The sequence below is a fragment of the Panthera tigris genome, chromosome B1 (assembly GCF_018350195.1).
Source record: "Panthera tigris isolate Pti1 chromosome B1, P.tigris_Pti1_mat1.1, whole genome shotgun sequence".
Classification (NCBI taxonomy): Eukaryota; Metazoa; Chordata; class Mammalia; order Carnivora; family Felidae; genus Panthera; species Panthera tigris.
In genome coordinates, this window is record NC_056663.1 from 30,944,565 (window position 1) to 30,967,421 (window position 22,857).

A 22,857-nucleotide genomic window follows, 5' to 3' on the forward strand; every position below is an offset into this window, starting at 1 on the left:
ACAGAGCATGAGTGGGGAGGGGCAGAGAGAGAGAGAGGGAGACACAGAATCTGAAGCAGGCTCCAGGCTCTGAGCTGTCAGCACAGGGCCCAATGCGGGGCTTAAACCCATGAACCGTGAGATTGTGGCCTGAGCCAAAGTCGGATGTTTAACCAGCTGAGCCACCCAGGCGGTCCCAGAAGTTTCTTAAATATATTTTGGGAGGCACCAGGGTAGCTCAGTCGGTTGAGCGTCCAACTTCACGATTCATGGGTTCAAGCCCCGTGTAGAGCTGTGAGCTCAGAGCCTGGAGCCTGCTTCAGATTCTGGGTCTCCCTCTCTTTCTGCCTGCCACCACCCACTCTCTCTCTCTCTCTCTCTCAAAAATAAAATAAACATTAAAAAATATATATATTATATATTATATATATATATATATTGGGCACAAACCCTTTATCAGATAAATGTTTTGCAAATATTTTCTCCCAGTCTGTGGCTTGTCTTTTCATTCTCTGAAGAGTGACTTTTGTAAGGCGGCAGTTTCTAATTTTAATGAAGTCCAAATTATCATTTTTTTCTTTCTTAGATCATGCTGGTGGTGGTGTATAAATGAGCCTGAGATAGTCCCTGCTGGCTTAAAATGGCCCCAGGTTATTACTGTTTCGCATCGGGCTGAGATCCTAAGCCCAAAGCCCGTGGGCACAAAACATGGACTCTTACACATTCCACTGCTTTAAACACAGTCCAAATAAACATTCTTAGCTATTCAGAGCTCACCTATCTTGCACACCCTATGAAACTGCATCTAACATCTGCTAACCATAAATAAGACAAACCCTGTAGCTCTAAAAGGCCAAACGCTCTGCTGCCCTTCAGAGATCTCTGACCCAGAGACTCCTCACCTTGCTGCTGACCAACATCACCCAGACACGTAGTCCTCTCCCTAAAGTCCCTTCCCCCCCCCCCCCCCCCGGGAGATCCTCTGCCTCATTCCTTTTCTGGGTGATGGCCTGAGCCACTGGCTCTGGAAAGTCCCTTATCAGGAAGCACTTCCTCTCACATGCAGGCCTGTCGGATAAATGGCTTGTTGTGTGTCACTGCTGCTTGTGGCTCTGTCTCTTTTTCATTATCCCCAAATCCTCACAAATTCACTACATTTGTCCAAAAACTCATTGCCAAACCCAAAGTCACCTAGACTGTCTCTTGCATTATCTTGTAGAAGTTTACAGGTTTGCATTTTAAAGTTAGGCCTATGATCCATTTCGGGTTAATTTTTATGGAAAGTATAGGTAGGGTCTATGTCTACACTAATGCTTTTGTATGTGGATGTCCAGTTGTTCTGGCACTCTCTGTTGGAGACGCTGCCCTTTCTCCATCAAATTGTGCTTACTCCTTTGTCAAAGATCGGTCGACTATCTTCACGTGGGTTTATTTCTGGGCTCTTTATTCTGCTCCGTTGGTCTACTTGTCTCTTCTTGCACAGCACCACACTGTCCTGATTATTGTAGCTTTATAGTAAGTCTTGAAGTCGGGGAGCGTCAGTCCTGCGACTTTATTCGCCTTTAGGATTATGTTGGCTCTTCTGGGTCTTCCGTCCCTCCGTGTAAACTTGACATTCAGTCAAGTCTATCATCTACAAAATACCTTGCTGGGATTGCAATATGCTTTACCAGCAACATCTCTTGTAACATGCTTGCCCAAGCAGTCAATACTCTAGTGAGGCACCATCATTTTCCAGGACTTCTCTTGGGTTTCCCTGTTGTCTCCTCCCTTATAATAGTAACAGCTCTCTTTTCGATTCCTTTGTATTGGCTAGCTCTTTCAGAGCCATATTAAATACAAATTGCATTGTAGGCCTCCTTACCTTGTTTCTCTGTTTGATTATAATGTGTTTATTATTTCACCTGTGAGTTTAGTGTTGCTGTTAGTTCTAGACCTCTCATCCTGTTTCATCAGTTTCTTTCCATGCTTTCTTGAAAGGGTCTCTTGTCGATCTCATCTAATAGATGTTGCTTTTTATCAAGTTCTGTTCTTGCATCTCTCAAAATGACAGTTTGATTTATGCTGTCATGCAAATATAAGCAGATTTGTCAACTTTCCTCTCAATCTTGAATTCTCCTTGAATTCCTAGTTTAAGCCTTTCTTGCATTAACCTGCAGAGTTATTTTAGTGTACCCAGCATTTAACCTGGTAATGTTTAATTCCATATTTTTGCACTTGTACTCATAAGTGTGATTGAATGTAATTTGAGAAATAATCTTTGCTTTTCTGTATACTCTCAAGCATTTTAAATGAGATAAGAATGATCTCTTCCTCAATGGTCTGAAAAATGTAGGGAGTCATCCTTTGATAAAACTCTTCCAATTTTGTCTTTCATGAATGTTTATTCAAGATTTTAAAGCATGAGTCTGTATTAAATTTGGGGCATTTGTATTTTCTAAGAAGACTGCTCATTTCAATTTTATTTTCAAATATTTAAATAAAGAGTTTTATGGTGAGTTATCTCACAGTTTAGAAAACATGTGTTTATATGTCCTTACTCTTGCTATCTTATTTTTAAATTAAAAAAAAAATTTTAAATGTTTATTTATTTATTTTGAGAGAGAGAGAGAGAAAGAGTGTGTGCATGCATATGCAAGTTGGGGAGGGACAGAGAGAGAGAGGGAGAGAGAGAATCCCAAGCAGGCTCCACGCTGTCAGCACAGAGCCTGACACGGGGCTTGATCTCATGAACCATGAGACCATGACCTGAGTTGAAATCCAGAGTCAGATGCTTAATCAACTGAACCACCCAGGCACCCCACTATTTTATTTTTTAATATTTAACTTATTTTTTATTGAGGCATAGTTAACATAGAATGTTATATTAATTTCAGGTGTACTACATAGTGATTTGACAATTCTGTACATGACACAAAGTCCCTCATCATAAGTGTAGTCACCATCTGTCACCATGCAAAGTTATTATAATATTACCGTATATTCTTTATACTGTACTTTTTCATCCCCATGACTTCTTTATTCTCCTTACTCTTTCTATTGCTAGGTCTATTACTGTCTCTTTTCTTGATGAAATTACTCAAGAACCAGATTTTATACCTATTTTATATAAAGTCAGTTTTACTGTATTTTCCCTTTAAATTCATTATCATTAGTCTCTCCTTCTGCTTAGCTAGGTTCTTATTTCATTTAATTTGATACCTTAAGTTGAATGTCCAGTTCACCCACATTCATGAGCTCATGTTTAATAAGAAAAGCATCAAAAGCTATAAAGTTTCTTCTGATACATTTTTAAAAATTTTTTTTAATGTTTATTTATTTTTGAGAGAGAGAGAGAGAGAGACAGAGTGCAAGTGGGGGAGGGGCAGAGAGAGAGAGACAGACAGAATCCAAAGCAGCCTCCAGGCTTCAAGCCATCAGCACAGAGCATGATGCGGGGCTGGAACTCACAAACTGCAAGATTGTGACCTGAGCCAAAGTCAGACACTTAACTGACTGAGCCACCCAGGCACCCCTCTTCTGATATGTTTATTAACAGCATTTAATTTTCTATATGTGTTTTCATTGTGACTGATTTCTTTTTCAAAATACATGAAGAAAGTGGACCCTTTGTAGAAAAACGAGAAGAGGAAAAAACAAATCACCCGTTGTTCCTCTAGATATGACATCCGTTACTTAGTTTTGACAACACATTTTGTTAAAATGCCTGAATGTCAAAACCCATAATGAACAGGGTTAAAAGGGCAAAGTAGGAGAAAATGTCTGTAACATATATAAGGAAGTTGAATAGTTCTGGTATAAAAATCAGCTCTTTAAAATCAGCTCTTGTAAAGCTTTTTTTTTTTTTTAATTTTTATTTATTTATTTATTTATTGAGAGAGAGAGTGCGGGGTCAGCGAATGGGGGAGGGGCAGAGAGAGAGGAAGACACAGAAGCCAAAGAAGGCTCCACACTTGGGCTCTATCTCAGGAAACTGATCATGACCAGAGCCGAAATCAAGTGTCAGACGCTTAACTGAGTGAGCCACCCAGGTGCCTCAGCTCTTGTAAAGCTTTAAGAAATGGAAGAATAGGCAGAGTGCCCAATCAAGCATTTCAAAAAAGAAAAGGTATGTTGGCCTAAAATACATTTAAAAAAATCAATTTTACCTGGTAAACAAAAGAGTGCAACTTAAAACCACAGTGACAAAAATTTTTTTTTGCTTGTAGGTTAGCAAAGATTTTTTTTTAATTCTTTTTAATGTTTATTTATTTTTGAGACAGAGAGAGACACAGCATGAATGGGGAAGGGGCAGAGAGAGGGAGACACAGAATCTGAAGCAGGCTCCAAGCTCGGAGCTGTCAGCATAGAGCCCGATGCGGGGTTCAAACTCATGAACCGTGATATCATGACCTGAGCCAAAGTCGGACACTTAATCGACTAAACCACCCAGGCGCCCCACAAAGATTTTTTCCTTTAGTTACAATCTCCAAAGTTGGCAAAGTGGTAAAGAGGTTGACTCTTCATCAACTTTCAGTAAACACTGAAAATCAATTTTAAAAGCTTTAAAAATTGATATATTCTAAGAAAATCACTGCCAATGTACCAAAGATTTAGCTACAAAGATGTTGCTTATGGCTAAAAATCATAAACCAATTGCTAAACAAACAGGGTTGGCTGATTTAACGATGGTAGAGTAATCGAAAGGATTGGACAGTTATTACAAATGACACTGCAGAAAATACTCCTGGAAAGGGAAGGATTGTCATGATATACTGATATGCCCAAACATACATTTGTTGCATGATTTCATTTTGGAAATATAAAGATACTGTGACTTATTTGCATTTGAAAATGCTTATGCACAAATATATTACGGATAATTTTTCTCCTTCTTCTTCTCTATCCCCTCCTCTTCTTTTGCTTACTGTAAAATTTAGGCAAAAGCAAAAATCAGGATATATAAAAATTGCCCATGATATCTTCAGAAAAATATTTTCACAAATATTCCAGGCTTTTTTGTTGCTGTTGTTATAAAAAGACTTTCTTTCTTTTTTCTTTTTTGGTTCACAGCAAAATTAAAAGGAATGTACAGAGAGTTCCCATATATCCCCACCCCCCACACAGGCACGGTCTCCTCCATTACCAACATCTCCCACCAAAGTGGTACATTCGTTACAATCGATGAAATTTATTGTAGGCTTTTTCACATAACATCATCTGTTGTACTTTCATATTTGGCAATTAGAAAGTCACTGTGGTCATCTCTACATTTCAGAAGGGTGAGAACAGAGTCTGTTGGAACAGAGCAGAGCCCTGGACACACAAGGGTATACAGACTCAAGAGTGGACAACTATTTGAAAAAGTTTAGTAATAAAAGATAAGGAGTAAAGATAGAATCATTGGTGGAGAGGAGTCCCTGCAGGCAAAAGGAATACCCATTCATTGCCTAATGCAATTCTTGGCTCATTAAATGTTGAATTGGTTTAATGTATTTCATAAGACTTAACTGTCTTTCCAGAGACATAAGCTAGCTGAAGGCAAACATTTTCTTTATATCCTCCCAGAATACCTACCATGTTCGTCTTTTTTAATGAATATTTTAAATTTTATTTAATTTTATTTTTAATTGAATATTTTCTCATTTATTTTTAAAAAATTTTTTTAATTCAAATTTAAGTTAGTTAACCTACAGTGTAGTCTTGACTTCAGGAGTAGAACCCATGGTTCATCGCTTACATATAACAGCCAGTGCTCATCCCAATACGTGCCCTCCTTAATTCCCATCACCCATTTAGCCTGTCCTGCCACTCATCTGCCCTCCAGCAACCCTCAGTTCGTTCTCTATTTAAAAGACTCTTCCGGTTTGCCTTTCTCTCTGTTTTTATCGTATTTTTCCTCCCTTTCCTCTCTGTGTTCATCTGTGGAGTTTCTCAAACTCCACATATGAATGAAATCATATGATATCTGTCTTTCTCTGTCTGACTTATTCTTAATATACTTGGAGACTCACTCGAAGTTTAAGAAATAATACAGAGATCCCACACTTGACTGAGTTCCCCCCGATGGTAACATTAGCAAAACAATAGTATAATATCACAACCGGGATACTGACTTCTACATAATTTTCTGGTCTTACTCAGACTTTCCCAGTTTTACTTGTATTCATTTGTGCCTGTGTGTGTTCTATACAATTTTATCATTCACGTAGGTTTGTGTATCCATAACCACAGTTGAAATACTAAACCATCACCATGAAGATCCCTCAAGTTGCTTTTATAGCAAAGCCACTTCCCTCCTGACGTCTCTCAATGCTCACAGTTCCACGTACCTGAAAACCACTAACCGGTTTTTCCATTTCCAAAACGTTATCATTTAAAAAATGTTATATAAGTGGAACCATACAATATGTAACCTTTTTTCGATTGGTTTTCCCTGCCCTTTAGCATAATTCACTGCAGATTTTCTAAATTGTTGTCGCGTGAGTATCAATAGTTCATCTTTTAATTGCTGAGTAGTATTCCTTGACATGGATGTATCACAGTTTACTGTTTACTTGTAAAAGGACGTCTGGGTTGATTCTGGTTTCAGGCCATTATGAATAAATGCCCAAGACGGTCATCGCTGGGTCATATGGGAATTGCATGTTTAGTCTTGTATGAAACTGCCAAACTGTTTTCCAGAGTGGCTGTACAATTTTACATTTCCACCAACTGTGAGTGATCCAGCTTCTTCATTTTCTTGCCACCATTTGGTGTTGTCACTATTTCCTATTTTAGCCGTTCTGATAGGTATGTGATATTTTATTGCAGTCTTAATTTGCATTTCCCTGATGCCTTGTGATGCTGGATATCTTTTCATTTGTATATCCTCTTTAGTGTTCATGACTTTTGCCATTTTCTAACTGGACTTTTTATTAATGCTGACTTTGAGAATTCTTTATATATTCTAGATACTAGTCCTTTTTTTGAATCTATAGTTTGCAAATATTTTCTCCCAAGATGTAGCTATGCTTTTCATCCTCTTCACAAAGCCTTTATCATGGCAAAAGTTTTTAATTTTGATGAAGTCAAATTTATCAATTTTTTCTCTAATGGATTGTGTCTTTTGTGTAAAGTTTAGGGACTTTTTGCTTAGTCTTAGATCCTGGGAATTCTCTTTTTTTTTTTCTTTTTAAGAGTTTAATAGTTTTACATTTGCTTTTTGTCCTTGATCTATTGTGATTTTTTTTGTATAAGGTGTAAAGTTTAAATTTTTTTTAATGTTTATTTACATTTTGAGAGAGAGAGAGAGAGTGTAAGTGGGGGCGGGCAGAGAGAGAGGGAGACACAGAATCTGAAGCAGGCTCTGAGCTGTCAGCACAGAATCCAATGCGGGGCTCAATCTCACGAACCATGAGGTCATGACCTGAGCCCTGAAGTTGGACATTCAATTGACTGAGTCACCCAGGTGCCCCAAGGCGTAAGGTTTAGGTTGGAAATTCACATTGTTTGCCTTTAGGTGTCCAATTGCTCCAGTACCATATGTTGAAAAGCTATTTTTTTTCTCCATTAAATTGCTTTGGATTGATGTCAAAAACTGGGTGAGCATATTTTTTTGATTCTGGATTTTGGATTCGCTATTCTGCTCCATTGATCTATGTATCTATTCCTCCACCAATACCACAAGGTCTTGATAACTATAGCTATACAATAAGTCTTAGTATTGGGGAGAGTAATTCCTGTATTTTATATTTTTTTGTCGAGATCATTTTAGCTATTCTAGGGTTTGCACCTTTCTATATAAATTTTGTATTAATTTTATTTTTTATTTTTTAACATTTGCATCCAAATTAGTTAGCATATAGTGCAACAATGATTTCAGGAGTAGATTCCTTAGTGCCCTTACCCATTTAGCCCATCCCCCCTCCCACACCTCCTCCCGTAACCCTCAGTTTGTTCTGCATATTTATGAGTCTCTTCTGTTTTGTCCCCCTCCCTGTTTTTATATTATTTTTGTTTCCCTTCTCTTATGTTCAGCTGTTTTGTCTCTTAAAGTCCTCATATGAGTGAAGTCATATGATTTTTGTCTTTCTCTGACTAATTTCGCTTAGCATAATACCTTCCAGTTCCATCCACGTAGTTGCAAATAGCAAGATTTCATTCTTTTTGATTGCTGAGTAATACTCCATTTTGTGTGTGTGTGTGTGTGTGTGTGTGTGTGTGTGTGTGTGTGTGTGTATACCACATCTTCTTTATCCATTCATCCATCGATGGACATTTGGTCTCTTTCCATACTTTGGCTATTGTTGATAGTGCTTCTATAAACATGGGGGTACACGTGTCCCTTCGAAACAGCACACCCGTATCCCTTGGATAAATGCCTAGTTTTGCAATTGCTGGGTCATAGGGTAGTTCTATTTTTAGTTTTTTGAGGAACCTCCATACTGTTTTCCAGAGTGGCTGCACCAGCTTACATTGCCACCAACATTGCAAAAGATCCTCTTTCTCCACATCCTCACCAACATCTGTTGTTGCCCAAGTTGTTAATGTTATCCATTCTGACAGGTGTCAGGTGGTATCTCATTATGGTTTTGATTTGTATTTCCCTGATGATGAGTGATATTGAGCATTTTTTCATGTGTTGGTTGGCCATCTGGATGTCTTCTTTGGAGAAGTGTCTATTCATGTCTTTTGCCCATTTCTTCACTGGATTCTTTGTTTTTTGGGTGTTGACTTTGATAAGTTCTTTGTATATTTTGGATACTAACCCTTTATGTGACATGTCATTTGCAAATATCTTCTCCCATTCTGTCGGTTGCCTTTTAGTTTTGCTGATTGTTTGCTTCACTGTACAGAAGCTTTTTATTTTGATGAGGATCCAGTAGTTCATTTTTGTTTTTGTTTCCATTGCCTCCGGAGACGTGTTGAGTAAGAAGTTGCTGCGGCCAAGATCAAAGAATTTTTGCCTGCTTTTTCCTCGAGGATTTTGATGGCTTCCTGTCTTACATTTAGGTCTTTCATCTATTTTGACTATGGTGTCATCCACTTTTGTGTATGGTGTCAGAAAGTGGTCCAGGTTCATTCTTCTGCATGTTGCTGTCCAGTTTTCCCAGCATCACTTGCTGAAGAGACTGTCTTTATTCCATTGCCTATTATTTCCTGCTTTGTCAAAGATTAGTTGGCCATACATTTGTGGGTCCATTTCTGAGTTCTCTATTCTGTTCCATTGATCTAAGTGTCTGTTCTTGTGCCAGTACCATACTGTCTTGATGATTACAGCTTTGTAGTATAGCTTGAATTCTGGGATTGTGATGCCTCCTGCTTTGGTTTTCTTTTTCAAGATCACTTTGGCTATTTGGGGTCTTTTCTGGTTCCATACAGATTTTAGGAATATTTGTTCTAGCTCTGTGAAGAATGCTGGTATTATTTGATAGGGATTGCATTGAATATGTAGATTGCTTTGGGTAGTATCGACATTTTAATGATATTTGTTCTTCCTATCCAGGAGCGTGGAATCTTTTTCCATTTTTTTGTGTCTTCTTCAATTTCTTTCATCAGCTTTCTATAGTTTTCAGTGTATAGATTTTTCACCTCTTTGGTTAGATTTATTCCTAGGTATTTTATGGGTTTTTTGTGCAACTGTAAATGGGATTGATTCCTTGATTTCTCTTTCTGTCGTTTCATTGTTGGTGTATAGGAATGCAACTGATTTCTGTGCATTGATTTTATATCCTGCAACTTTGCTGAATTCATGAATCAATTCTAGCCATTTTTTTGGTGGAATCTTTTCGGTTTTCCACATAGAGTATCTTGTCATCTGCGAAGAAAGTTTGACTTCCTCCTGATTCGATGATTCAATGATTTTGATGCCTTTTATTTCTTTGTGTTGTCTGATTGCAGAGGCTAAGACTTCCAATACTATGTTGAATAACAGTGGCGAGAGTGGACATCCCTGTCTTGTTTCTGACCTTGGGGGGAAAGCTCTCAGTTTTTCCCCATTGAGGATGATATTCGCATTGGGTCGTTCATATATGGCTTTTATGATCTTGAGGTATGCTCCTTCTATCCCTACTTTCTTGAGGGTTTTTATCAAGAATGCATGCTGAATTTGTCAAATGCTTTCTCTGCATCTATTGAGAGGATCATATGGTTCTTGTCCTTTCTTATTGATGTTATGAATCACATTAATTGTTTTTGTGGATATTAAACCAGCCCTGCATCACAGGTATAAATCCCGCTTGGTGTGGTGAATAATTTTTTTAAAAATATTGTTGGCTAAGGGGCGCCCAGGTGGCTCAGTCAGTTAAGCGTCCGACTTCAGCTCAGGTCACGATCTCGCGGTCCGTGAGTTCGAGCCCCGCGTCGGGCTCTGGGCTGATGGCTCAGAGCCTGGAGCCTGCTTCCCATTCTGTGTCTCCCTCTCTCTCTGTCCCTCCCCCATTCATATTCTGTCTCTCTCTGTCTCAAAAATAAATAAACGTTAAAAAAATATTGTTGGCTAATATCTTGTTGAGGATTTTTGCATCCATGTTCATCAGGGAAATTGGTCTATAGTTCTCCTTCTTAGTGGGGTCTCTGGTTTTGGAATCAAGGTAATGCTGGCTTCATAGAAAGAGTTTGGAAGTTTTCCTTTTGTTTCTATTTTTTGGAACAGTTTCAAGAGAATAGGTGTTAACTCTTCCTTAACTATGGTAGAATTCCCCTGGAAAGCCATCTGGCCCTGGACTCTTGTTTTTTGGGAGATTTTTGATTACTAATTCGATTTCCTTACTGGTTATGGATCTGTTCAAATTTTCTATTTCTTCCTGTTTCAGTTTTGGTAGTGTATATGTTTCTAGGAATTTGTCCATTTCTTCCAGATTACCCATTTTGTTGGCATATAATTGCTCATAATATTCTCTTATTATTATTTTTATTTCTGTTGTGTTGGTTGTGATATCTCCTCTTTCATTCTTGATTTTATTTATTTGGGTCCTTTACTTTTTCTTTTTGATCAAACTGGCTAGTGGTTTATCAGTTTTGTTAATTCTTTCAAAGAATGAGCTTCTGGTTTCATTGATCTGCTCTACTGTTTTTTTTTTTTTTTTTTTGGATTTGATAGCATTAATTTCTGCTCTAATCTTTATTATTTCCTGTCTTCTGCTGGTTTTGGGTTTTATTTGCTGTTCTTTTTCTGGCTCCTTAAAGCGTAAGGTTAGGTTGTGTATCTTAGATCTTTCTTCCCTCTTTAGAAAGGCCTGGATTGCTATATACTTTCCCCATATGACCACCTTTGCTATGTCCCAGAGATTTTGGGTTGTGGTATTATCATTTTCATTGACTTCCATATACTTTTTAATTTCCTCTTTAACTTCTTGGTTAACCCATTCATTCTTTAGTAGGATGTTCTTCAGTCTCCAAGTATTTGTTACCTTTCCAAATTTTTTCTTGTTGATTTTGAGTTTCATAGCATTGTGGTCTGAAAATATGCATGGTATGATCTCGATCTTTTTGTACTTACATAGGGCTGATTTGTGTCCCAGTATATGGTCTATTCTGGAGAACGTTCCATGTGCACTGGAGAAGAATGTATATTCTGCTGCTTTAGGATGAAATGTTCTGAATATATCTGTTAAGTCTATCTGGTCCAGTGTGTCATTCAAAGCCATTGTTTCCTTGTTGATTTTTTGATGAGATGATCTGTCCATTTCTGTGAGTGGGGTGTTGAAGTCTCCTACTATTATGGTATTACTATCGATGAGTTTCTTTATGTTTGTAATTAATTGATTTATATATTTGGGTTTTGTCCACATTTGGTGCATAAATGTTTACAATTGTTAGGTCATTGTGGTGGATAGACCCCTTGATTATGATATAATGCCCTTCTGCATCTCTTGATACAGTCTTTATTTTAAAGTCTAGTTTGTCTGATATAAGTATTGCCTCTCTGGCTTTCTTTTGTTGACCATTAGCATGATAGATGGTTCTCCATCCCCTTATTTTCAATCTGAAGATGTCTTTAGGTCTAAAGTGGGTCTCTTGTAAACAGCATATAGATGGATCTTGTTTTCTTATCCATTCTGTTACCCTGCGTATTTTGATTGGAGCATTGAGTCCATTGATGTTTAGAGTGAGTACTGAAAGATATGAATTTATTGTCATTATGATGCTTGTAGAGTTGGAGTTTCTGGTAGTATTCTCTGGTCCTTTCTAAGCTTTGTTGCTTTTGGTATTTATTTATTTCTATATATATTTTTTCATCTTTTCTCCCCTCAGAGAGTCCCCCTTAAACTTTCTTGCAGGGCTGGTTTAGTGGTCACAAACTCCTTCAATTTTTGTTTGTCTGGGAAACTTTTTATCTCTCCTTCTATTTTGAATGACAGCCTTGCTGGATAAAGAATTCTTGGCTGCATATTTTTCTGATTCAGCACACTGAATATATCCTGCCACTCCTTTCTGGCCTGTCAAGTTTCTGTGGATAGATCTGCTGCAAACCTGATCTGTCTTCCCTTGTAGGTTAGGGACTTTTTTTCCCTTGCTGCTTTCATGATTCTCTCCTTGCCTGAGTATTTTGTGAATTTGACTATGATATACCTTGTTGATGGTTGGTTTTTGTTGAATCTAATGGGGGGTCCTCTGTGCTTCATGGATTTTGATGTCTGTGTCTTTCCCCAGGTTAGGGAAGTTTTCTGCTATGATTTGCTCACATAACCCTTCTACCCCTGTTTCTTTCTCTTCCTCTTCTGGGACCCCTATGATTCTGATGTTGTTCCTTTTTAATGAGTCACTGATTTCTCTAATTTTTAAATCGTGCTCTTTTGCCTTAATCTCCCCCTTTTTTCTCCTTCATTATTCTCTATAAGTTTGTCATCTATATCGCTGATTCTCTGTTCTGCCTCATCCAATCTTGCCACCGCTGCATCCATCCGTGATTGCAGCTCAGTTATAGCATTTTTAATTTCATTCTGGCTATTTTTTACTTCTTTTATCTCTGCAGAAAGGGATTATAATCTATTTTCAACTCCAGCTAGTATTCTTACTATCGTGATTCTAAATTCTTGTTCAGACATCTTGTTTGTATCTGTGTTGATTACATCCCTGACTGTCGTTTGTTCTTCCTGTCTCTTTTGAGGTGAATTCCTTTGTTTTGTCATTTTGAAGGGAGAAACGGAATTAATGAGGTAGAAAAAGTAAAATTAAAAAAAATTTAAAAAATATTAAAATTAAAAATTAAACACATGCACACACTCACACACACACATACACAAAAATCGAATAGATGATGCTAGATCCTAGGTGTGTTTTTGTCTGGGTGTTGAAAATGGTTTGACAGATTAGAGGAAAAAAAATGGGGGGGGAAGAAAAAAAAAGGAAATCGTTTGAGAATTTAAAAAAGTAAATACACTGAAGTAGACTAAAATGAGATGGGGTAAAATAGAATTTGAAAAAATATACACAAAAGTAAAGAATATAGTAGAAAAAAATTAAAGAAAAATATTTTTAATAAAAATTAAAAATAAATATGAATTTTTTCTTTTTCTGTATTCAAGAAAAAAGAAAAGAAACGAAAAAGAGAAAAAAGACTTAAATAAAGGAAATTGTTTGAAAATTTGAAAAAGTAAATACACTGTAGTAGACTAAAATAAAATGATGGAAGTAAAATAGAATTTGAAAAAATTTACATAAAAGCAAAAAATATAGTAAAAATTAAATAAAAAATTAAATAAAAATATTTTAATAGAAATTGAAAGTAAATATAAAGTTTTTCTCTTTCTGCATTCAAGAAAAAGCAAAGAAGCAAAAAAGAGAAAAAAGAAAAAGAAAAAAAGGAAATTGTTTGAAAATTTGGAAAAGTGAATACACTGAAGTAGACTAAAATAAAATGATGGAAATAAAATAGAATTTGAGAAAATTTACACAAAAGTAAAAAATATAGTAATAAAAATTAAAGAAAAATATTTTTAATACAAATTGAAAATAAACATCATTTTTTTTCTCTTTCTGTATTCAAGAAAAAGAAAATAAGTGTAAAAGAGACAAAGAAAGAAAGAAAATTGAATAGATGAACCTGCTAACAGATTGAAGTAGAACTGAAATTGCTTCGTTTTCCCCTAAAAGTCAGTCTATGTAGCACTTTATAGTCCATAAACTATAACACAGTTGTTGTGAGACTTGTGTTCTTGAAGAGCAAAGTTGGCCCAGTTGGGCGGGGCTCAGTGTAACAGCTCTGCTCTCCACTAGACGGCGCTGCTAGCCTACTGAGGTGGATTATCGCGGGGCTCATAGGTGCATATGCCCATGCGCGGGAGTGGTGAAAATGGCGCCACCCAGCTACCCAGTCTGTTCTTGCAGATCAGCAATTACACACCCATCCCCTGTCTTCAGCTCTCTTCCACTCCCCACTTTTTCACTCTCGTGACCTGACCCCAGGCAGTACCTCTCTCAGATGTGGCTGTTTTTCCTGGCCCCTTACTTCCAAAGGACTGCAGCTTTCACCTGCTCTACCCCTCTTCAGGAGGGTCTCACCAAGCAATGGCCGAATGAGCAATGGCTGAATGTCGGCTGCACCCAGGAACGCCCACTGGACCCTGCTGCTGCCGGTGCCCCGAGACTGCGGCCAGGTGCCAGCCTGCCCCAGAAAAAGTTCTCAAGATAGCGTAGCAGCAACGTTTCAGGGATTATGGAAAATCACAACGCACATCTGTCACGAGGCTTCCCCCTTAATGACCTTGTTCCAGCACCAGTGCATGTGGCCGTTTTCTGGGGTCTGCTGGGACCAGGTGGCTTCAACAGTCTCTACCAAATGTCCTTCCAGCAGTGGAACTGCTTTTCCTCATGTGGCCTGAGAACTTCCCGGACCCCACTCTGTTCCTGGGGATTCACCCTTCCCACCAGAGCACCACCAGGTATCGAGCTGCGAAGTTGCAGCCTTTGCTCCCCCCTTGTTTATAGTCTTAATGGAATTTAAACCCTCTCCTTTCTCCTTTCTCCCTTTTTAGTTTAGTCCCTGCGGCTGTTTCCAATTTTCCACTTTCTTTCTAGCTGCTTTTGGGGAGGGGTGCTTTTCCCGTATTCTCCCACCCCACCCCCAGTTTCCGTCCTCTCTCTACTCACAAAAGGACCTCCCTTCCTGCACCTTCTCATTCCCCAAGTTCACTTCTCCGTGCCATGTGCCTGCTGAATTCTATGGTTCAGGTTGTGCAGATTGTTGTGTTAATCCTCTAATCAGTTTTCTAGGTGCGTAAGATGGTTTAGTGTTGGTCCGGCTGTATTTCATGGACGCGAGACACAAAAAAACTTCCATGTTGTTCCGCCATCTTGGCTGCTCCTCCCTCTATATAAATTCTAGAAGAAGCTTGTCAATAGTCACACAAAGCCTTGCTGGGACTTTGATAGAAATCACATTAAACAGATCTGTATCCAGATTCCTTTTTTTTACATGTGGACGTTCAGTTGTTCTAGCACCACTTGTTAAAGAGACTATCTTTGCTTCATTGTATTGAATTTCCTCCTTTGTTAAAGACCAGTTGACTCTATTTTTGTGGGTCTATTTCTGGGCCTTTTATTCTGTTCTGTTGATCTATTTGTCTCTTATTTTTCTGATGCCACACTGTCTTGATTATCCTAGCTTTATAGTAAATCTTGAGATTGGGTAGTATCGGTCCTCCAGCTTTGTTCTCCTTCAGTATGTTTTGGCCATCTTGAATCTTTCACCTCTCTATATAAACTTTAGAATCGGTTTGTTGGGGCGCCTGGGTGGCTCAGTGGTTAAGCATCCGACTTCGGCTCAGGTCATGATCTCGCGGTCCATGAGTTCGAGCCCCACATCGGGCTCTGTGCTGCCAGCTCAGAGCCTTGAGCCTGTTTCAGATTCTGTGTCTCCCTCTCTCTGACCCTCCCCCGTTCATGCTCTGTCTCTCTCTGTCTCAAAAATAAATAAACATTAAAAAAAATGAAAAAAAAATAGAATCGGTTTGTCAACATCCATAAAACAACTGCTGAGATTTTGACTGGGATTGCATTGAATCTACAAATCAAGTTATAAAGAACTAATATCTTGATAATGGGTCTTCCTGTACACGAATATGGAACATCTCTCCATTTATTTAATTCCCTGATTTCACAGAGTTTTGTAGTTTTCCTCATATACTACTTGTCCATATTTTGTTAGTTTTATACTTAAGTATTTTATTTTGGAGGGGCTAATGTAAATGGTAATGTGTTTTTAATTTTATTTTTTTTTCAACTTTTTTTTTTTTTTTTTTTTGGGACAGAGAGAGACAGAGCATGAATGGGGGAGGGGCAGAGAGAGAGGGAGACACAGAATCGGAAACAGGCTCCAGGCTCCGAGCCATCAGCCCAGAGCCTGACGCGGGGCTCGAACTCACGGACCGTGAGATCGTGACCTGGCTGAAGTCGGACGCTTAACCGACTGCGCCACCCAGGCGCCCCTAATTTTAAATTCCACTTGTTCGTTGCTGGTATCTAGGAAAAAAGGCAATTGACTTTTGTACATTAATCTTATATTCTGTAAACTTGCTACAATCTCTTATTCTAGGAATTTTTTATTGATTCTTCTGGGCTTTCTACATAGACAATCATGTCATCTGTGAAAAAAGATAATTATATGTATTTCTTCATGATATTTATTTTAGTATTTTTTTTTACTTATTGCATTAATAAGGACTCAGTACAATATTGAAAAAGAGTGTTAAGAGTGGAAACCCTTGTGCTATGCATAATGTTAGTAAAAATGTCAAGTTTCTCACCACTATGATGTTAGCTTTAGGGTTTTGTATATATATTTTTTTCTCCAACAGATTTGTTGTTTTGTTTTGTTTTTTGAAAGGAATGGATTTTGAAGAGAAAAACATGGGGAGAGTTGTTTGGAATAGAAAATAAATACAAAAAGAGGTGCCTGGGTGGCTCAGTTGGTTAAGCAACCAACTTCAACTCCGGTCATGATCTTAGGGTTTGTGGGTTTGAGCCCCATGTCCAGCTCTGTGCTGACAGGTCAGAGCCTGCAGCCTGCTTCGAATTCTGTGTCTCCCTCTCTCTCTGCCCCTCCCCTGCTCATGCTCTCTCTCTTTCAAAAATAAATAAATGTTGAAAAATTTTAAAAGAAAGAAAATAAATACAAATGTAAGCTGTTTTGCTAATTGTTTTATAATCAAAAAAATTTGCACGGAAAATGCCCTATCCAAAACAACACAATAAAGGTTTGAAGATCAAGGTGTCCCCTTAGGCAAAACTGAAGATTTCAGTATTTGGAAATTCCAAATACTGCAAGGCTGCAGTCTTTGTTTTGGGATGGATCACTGGGTGTGTGACACAGTTCAGGCTCTTAACCAGATTTAAACAGAAGAATGGCCACTTGGCCCTGGTAGTAGATGAAGTGTTTGGTTTCATGTGTCACATGACTATCAACGTTTCTCACTGCGATGTGGTCCCAGGTGGGGTTGTACTTCTTGTCAAACTCTTTTAATATGGGCCACAAAGTCCTTCTCTATGTTCTATTTCTCCAAGACCTGAGTAGCACACTCCACTGAATCCTGTTACATCTCCTCCAACATGTTGGCATTTTTGATCATTTCAGCTGAGCCTTTTGGTTGCACATGGTTACCGTGGAGCAGCCAATAGAAACACTCAGACCTAGCAGGAGCTGCCCTTACTTGGGTCTTTGTATATAATCTTTATTAAGTTGAGGAACTCCTCCTTATTCCTAGTTTACTGAGAGTTTTCACCATGAATGTGTGTTGAATTTTGTCAAATGCTTTTCCTGCCGTCTATTTATACGATCGTATAATTTTTCTTCTTTAGCTGATTGATAGGAAGGACTATGTTAGTTGATTTTTGAGTGTTTGGGCAGTCTTGCATACCTGGAATAATTACCACTTGGTCACGTGTATGCTTTTTTCTACATTGTTGCATTCTATTTGCAAATATTTTGTTGAGGATATTTTTAGACATGTTCAGGAGAAATATGGGTTAATAGTTTTCTATTTTTTTGCAGTGTCTTTGTTCTTGCTATTGGGGTAATGCTGGATTCATAGAATGAGTTAGGAAGTATTTCCTCCGTTTCTGTCTCTGAAAGAGATTACAAAGAATTTGGCATAATTTTTTCTTTAAATGTTTGGTAGATCTCACCAGTGAACACAACTGGTCCTGGTACTTTATGTTTTGGAAGATTAGTAATTATTGATTAGATTTATTTACTAGATAGGAGCTATTCAGATTGTCTCTTTCTTCTTGTGTGAGTTGTGACAGACTGTGTCTTTCAAAGAATTGGTCCATTTCATCTATGTTACCAAGTTTGTGGGCATAGAGTTATTCGTGGTATTTCTTTATTATTATTTCCATTTTCATGGGAGGTGTAGTGATATCCTGTCTTTCATTTCTGAGATTAGTAATTAGTAGTGTGTTCTCTCTCTTTTTCTTAGTCAACCTGCCTAGAGGTTTATCAATTTTATTGATCTTTCCAAGAATTGGCTTTGGGTTTCAATAATTTTCGTTATTGATTTCCTGTTTTACATTTCATTAATCTCTGCTCCAACTCCATTTTTGTTTGTTTGTTTACTTTGGACTTAATTTGCTCTTCTATTTCTAGTTTCCTAAGGTAGAAACTTAGCTTTTTAATGTTAGGTTTTTGTTGTTTTCTAACACATCCTTTCAGTGCTATAAATTTCCCTCAAAGCACTGCTTCTCTGCATCCCACAAATTTTGTTTTATTTTATGTTAGTGTAGTTCAAGATATTTTTAAATGTCTCTTGTTATTCTTTAAATAACACATTTAAATGCATGTTACTGGCTCGGCCACCATAACGAATGACACAGTAACTATCCGGACCAGGAAGTTTATGACCAACCAACTACTTCAGTGGAAACGAATGGTCATTGATGTTCTTCTCCCTGGAAAGGCAACAGTACCTAAGACAGAAATTTGGGGGAAACTAGCCAAAGTGCACAAGACCACACCAGATGCCATTGTTGTATTTGGACTCCGAATCCATTTTGATGGTAGGAAGACAACTGGCTTTGGCATGATTTATGATTCTTTGGATTATGCAAATAAAAATGATCCCAAACGTAGACTTGCAAGACATGGCCTGAATGAGAAGAAAAAGGTCTCAAGAATTCAGCAAAAGGAACTCAAGAACAGAATGGAGAAAGCCAGGGGAACTACAAAAGCCAGTGGTGGTGCTGACAAAAAGTGAGCTGGAGATTGGACAATAGGAGTGAAGATTCTGTAGTGACTTTATCTGTGATGGCTGTGCAGATTTTTCATGAGAGGATTAATAAACTAAGAACTTTTAGGTGCCTAGTGATTTGGAAAAATGTATTGTTTCATCTTCACATATTTGGAAATTTTCTAGTTATTTTTCTGTTATTGATTTCTAGTTTACTTCCTTTGTGGTCTCAGAGCAGACATTGCATAATCGTTTTTCTTTTAAATTGGTAAGTTGTGTTTTGTGGCCTAGAATGTGATCTATCCTGGTGAATGCTCCACGTGAGCCTGAGAAGGATGTGGATTCTGTTGTTTTGGGATGGAATAGTTTATAGCTCTCAATTACGTACAGTTGATTGGCGGGGCTGGTGAGTTCAACGATTTCCTTAATTGATTTTTTGCCCGATGGATCTGTCCATTTCTGATAGAGGGATGTTATAGTTTCCAATTGTGATAATGAATTCACCTATTTCTCCTCGCGGTTCCCAGTTATTGCCTTATAGATTTTGACACTCTGTTGTTTGGTGCACACACATTAAGGATTATGTTTTCTTGGAGAATTGAACTTTATAAACATGTAATGCCATTCTGTACCCCTGATAATTTACGTTGCTATTCAGCTTTTCTCTTGTTAGGATGGAGTGATGAGTTCTAAGATCCTTACATGTAGGACAAGAAATGGGGAATAATTATATATAATATCTCTCTCTTTAGTTTTCATTGTTGTTACTTTGGGTACTACAATATATATGTGTATATTATACCAATATTTTACCACTTTGAATGAACTATAGAAGCATTCTTTTCATTTCCCTTCTTCATTTTAAAATATCATTGTCTTGAGTATCCTATGATGCTATAAATCAAATATGATTTATACAACTCAAGAGGAGAAGGACAATCTGTTGTATACACCCATATTTCTGCTGTTTTTCTTCTTCCTTCTTGATGCTTCAGGATTCTTTTATTCTTTCCTTTGTGTCTGTTAAAATGTCTTTTAGCCATTCTCTTAGGATAATTCCATTATATGAGAATGTCTTTATTTCCCCTTCGTACTTGAAGGATAGTTTCGTGAAATGTAGAATTCGTAGCCGACAGTTCTTTTCCCCCCAGCATTTCCAAGATATGGCACTACTTCCTACTGGACTCTGTGATTTCAGATAAGAAATCTGTTATTTGAATGGTGTTCCCCAATTCATTTCCTCTCTGTCTGCTTTCAAGATTTTTCTTTGTCCTTTATTTCTAAACGTTTAATTTGGATATGGATATCCAAATACAGATGGCATTTGGAGTTTGTTTGCTTGGATTCTTGGATCTATAGGTTTATATCTTTCACCAAGTTTGGGAAGTTTTTAGCCATTACTTTTTCAAATACTCTTTTAGTCTCACTCTCTTTCACCCTTTCCTTAGGATTCTTGACTATACCCATGCTGGATTATTTATTATTGTCCCACTGGTCTTTGAGGGTCTGTTGAATTTATTTTTCTTTAGTGTATGTCTTCCATGTTGTTCAGATAAGGGGAATTCTATTGATCTGTCCTCAAGTTCACTTATTTTACCTTCTGTCTTCTCCATTCTATGACTGAGCTCATCTAGTGAGTTTTGAGCTTTTCTGCCTCTTGTATTTTTTTATTCTATAATTTGTATTTGGTTATTTTAATATTTGATTTCTTTGCTGAGCTTTTCTATTTTCCCATTTGTCTCAACAAATTTTAAAAGCATTTTAAAATTGAAGCATTTAAATGTTGAAGCATTTTTATTCTGTAAGCTTTAAAATCCTTGGTGGTAATGTCAGAGAATTCCGACATCTAATTCATCCCCATTTTGGAGTCAATGGGTTGTCTTTTCTCATTCAAGGTGTTTTTCTTGACTCTTGACACAAAAGATCATTTTCTATTGTATCCTGGACATTTTGTCTAATACATTAGGAGTGTGGGTCCTGCTGTATCTTTTAAAAAAAACAATTTTTAACGTTTACTTATTACTGAGAGACAGAGAGACACAGAGCATGAGCAGGGGAGGGGTAGAGAGAGGGGGAGACACAGAATCCGAAGCAGGCTCCAGGCTCTGAGCTGTCAGCACAGAGCCTGACGCGGGGCTCAAACTCACAAACTGCGAGATCGTGACCTGAGCGGCAGTCGGTTGCTTAACCAACTGAGCCACCCAGGCGCCCCTATATCTTTTATTTTAGTAGGAAGTCTCCCTGTTTAGGTTTAACAGTCAAACCTTGGGCTGCTTTTGTGGGCTGTGGTTCCAATGGCTGTGCATTTGAAGCATTACTTTGGCTCATTTGAGTCTTCTGAGGCTTCCTCAGGTCTCTGCTTGTGCTGCCTATGGGGACAGAAAGGATTTTCCCAGGCTGGGATTCTGAAGGAGCACTACGTAGAGATCCCCCAACTGGTGCTTTCTGTCTTCTCTGGTGTCCCTGAGCACGGAAGAGGATTCTTGCACCTGCCTATCAAAAAGTCTTTTCAGGTTGCTGCTTATGTTGCTACATCCCTATAGCTGGGTCCAAGCATCCACCTTGGTGCCCTTCGGAGAGTGGGATTGGCCATTTGTTATGGCTGAGTCCCTCCCACTGGTTCCACATGTTGACCCTGGTGGCTCCCAGTAGGAGAAGGGATATCAGGAGTATTAGCATTAGGTTTGTGGTGCCCAGGGGATAAAGGAGGCTTCCCAGACTAAGTCTGTTGTGGTAAGTTGGTCCCTCTTGCCAGTTCTGGCCCCCTGCCTCAGTGAATCTCAACAGTGCAGGCGTATGGAGGCTGCTGGGGGAGAGTGCACGCCCTTGTCTTTTTTCGTTGATGAGGCTCCTAATTATTTTGCCTTGCTAGTGGTGTCAGGCTCACTAATGTTGTCGGAGCATCTCCCATTCGATCCAGGAAAGGAATGAATTTACCTGGGCCGTATTTTGTTGCCAGGTTGAGGGTCAGGAAATGCTGGGTCTCAATGACCTTACTCTGTTGGTTACGAGAAGACACAAGATACCCTTGCACTGAAGTGTTCCTCCAGTCCTAAGGTTCCAAATCAGCTTGCCTTCTGCTTACCACCATTCAGACTTCTTGTTTATTTTCATTATTATTATTATTACTATTATCATTTTTGCATTATTTCCGGAGTTGACAGTTATGCTTGGGAAGAAGAAATGGGGAGAAACAAGCCTGTGTCATCTTGTCAGGCTGGAAGTTCTATCATAATATTTTTGCTAAAAACTAGAAAATGACTTCTGAAAAGATTTCACAAATGCAATACGTTGGTTTCTGTGGATTATCACACTAAACAGTATGAAAAATGAGCATGGTGTAGATATATGTATCATTTTAATGTGATTAATCCTCCATAAGTTTAGACACATTTATGACTAGTACTTGTTTGAGAAGCAAACCTGAGAATTAAATAGAGAAAAAGTGATTTTTCTCTATAGTGATGCTATATGAAGTTTTCCTACTGATGAACACAAGAAAAAATAAGCTAAATATTAATGCAAACATATGTCTGTCTTCTCGAGACTGCATGTTTAAAACAACTTACAGAAGTTGCACAAGGTTTAAGACTAAAGATTGTCACTATTAAAATCACATACACTTGGTAAAAATATGCAAACCAATGACATGATGCTATATCAGGCGCTCCACACGTCTCTCGACTGAAATTTATAACTGGAATTAATTGCAGATGACTTTGGCTCATGACTGGGTAATTTATTCCAGGCT

The 22,857-nt window shown here is 38.0% G+C and overlaps 1 protein-coding gene and 1 pseudogene across 1 annotated transcript; one reads left to right on the plus strand and one right to left on the minus strand.

Moving 5' to 3' along the window:
- Window positions 1-17,263: 17,263 nt before the first annotated feature.
- Window positions 17,264-17,510, minus strand: LOC102960111 (annotated as a pseudogene).
- A 1,203-nt stretch (window positions 17,511-18,713) lies between these two features.
- LOC102954696 (40S ribosomal protein S24-like) lies at window positions 18,714-19,133 on the plus strand. The gene has a single exon (XM_042984734.1). It carries the CDS (start codon window positions 18,714-18,716, stop codon window positions 19,131-19,133), a length of 420 nt encoding a protein of 139 aa, XP_042840668.1.
- Window positions 19,134-22,857: the final 3,724 nt, after the last annotated feature.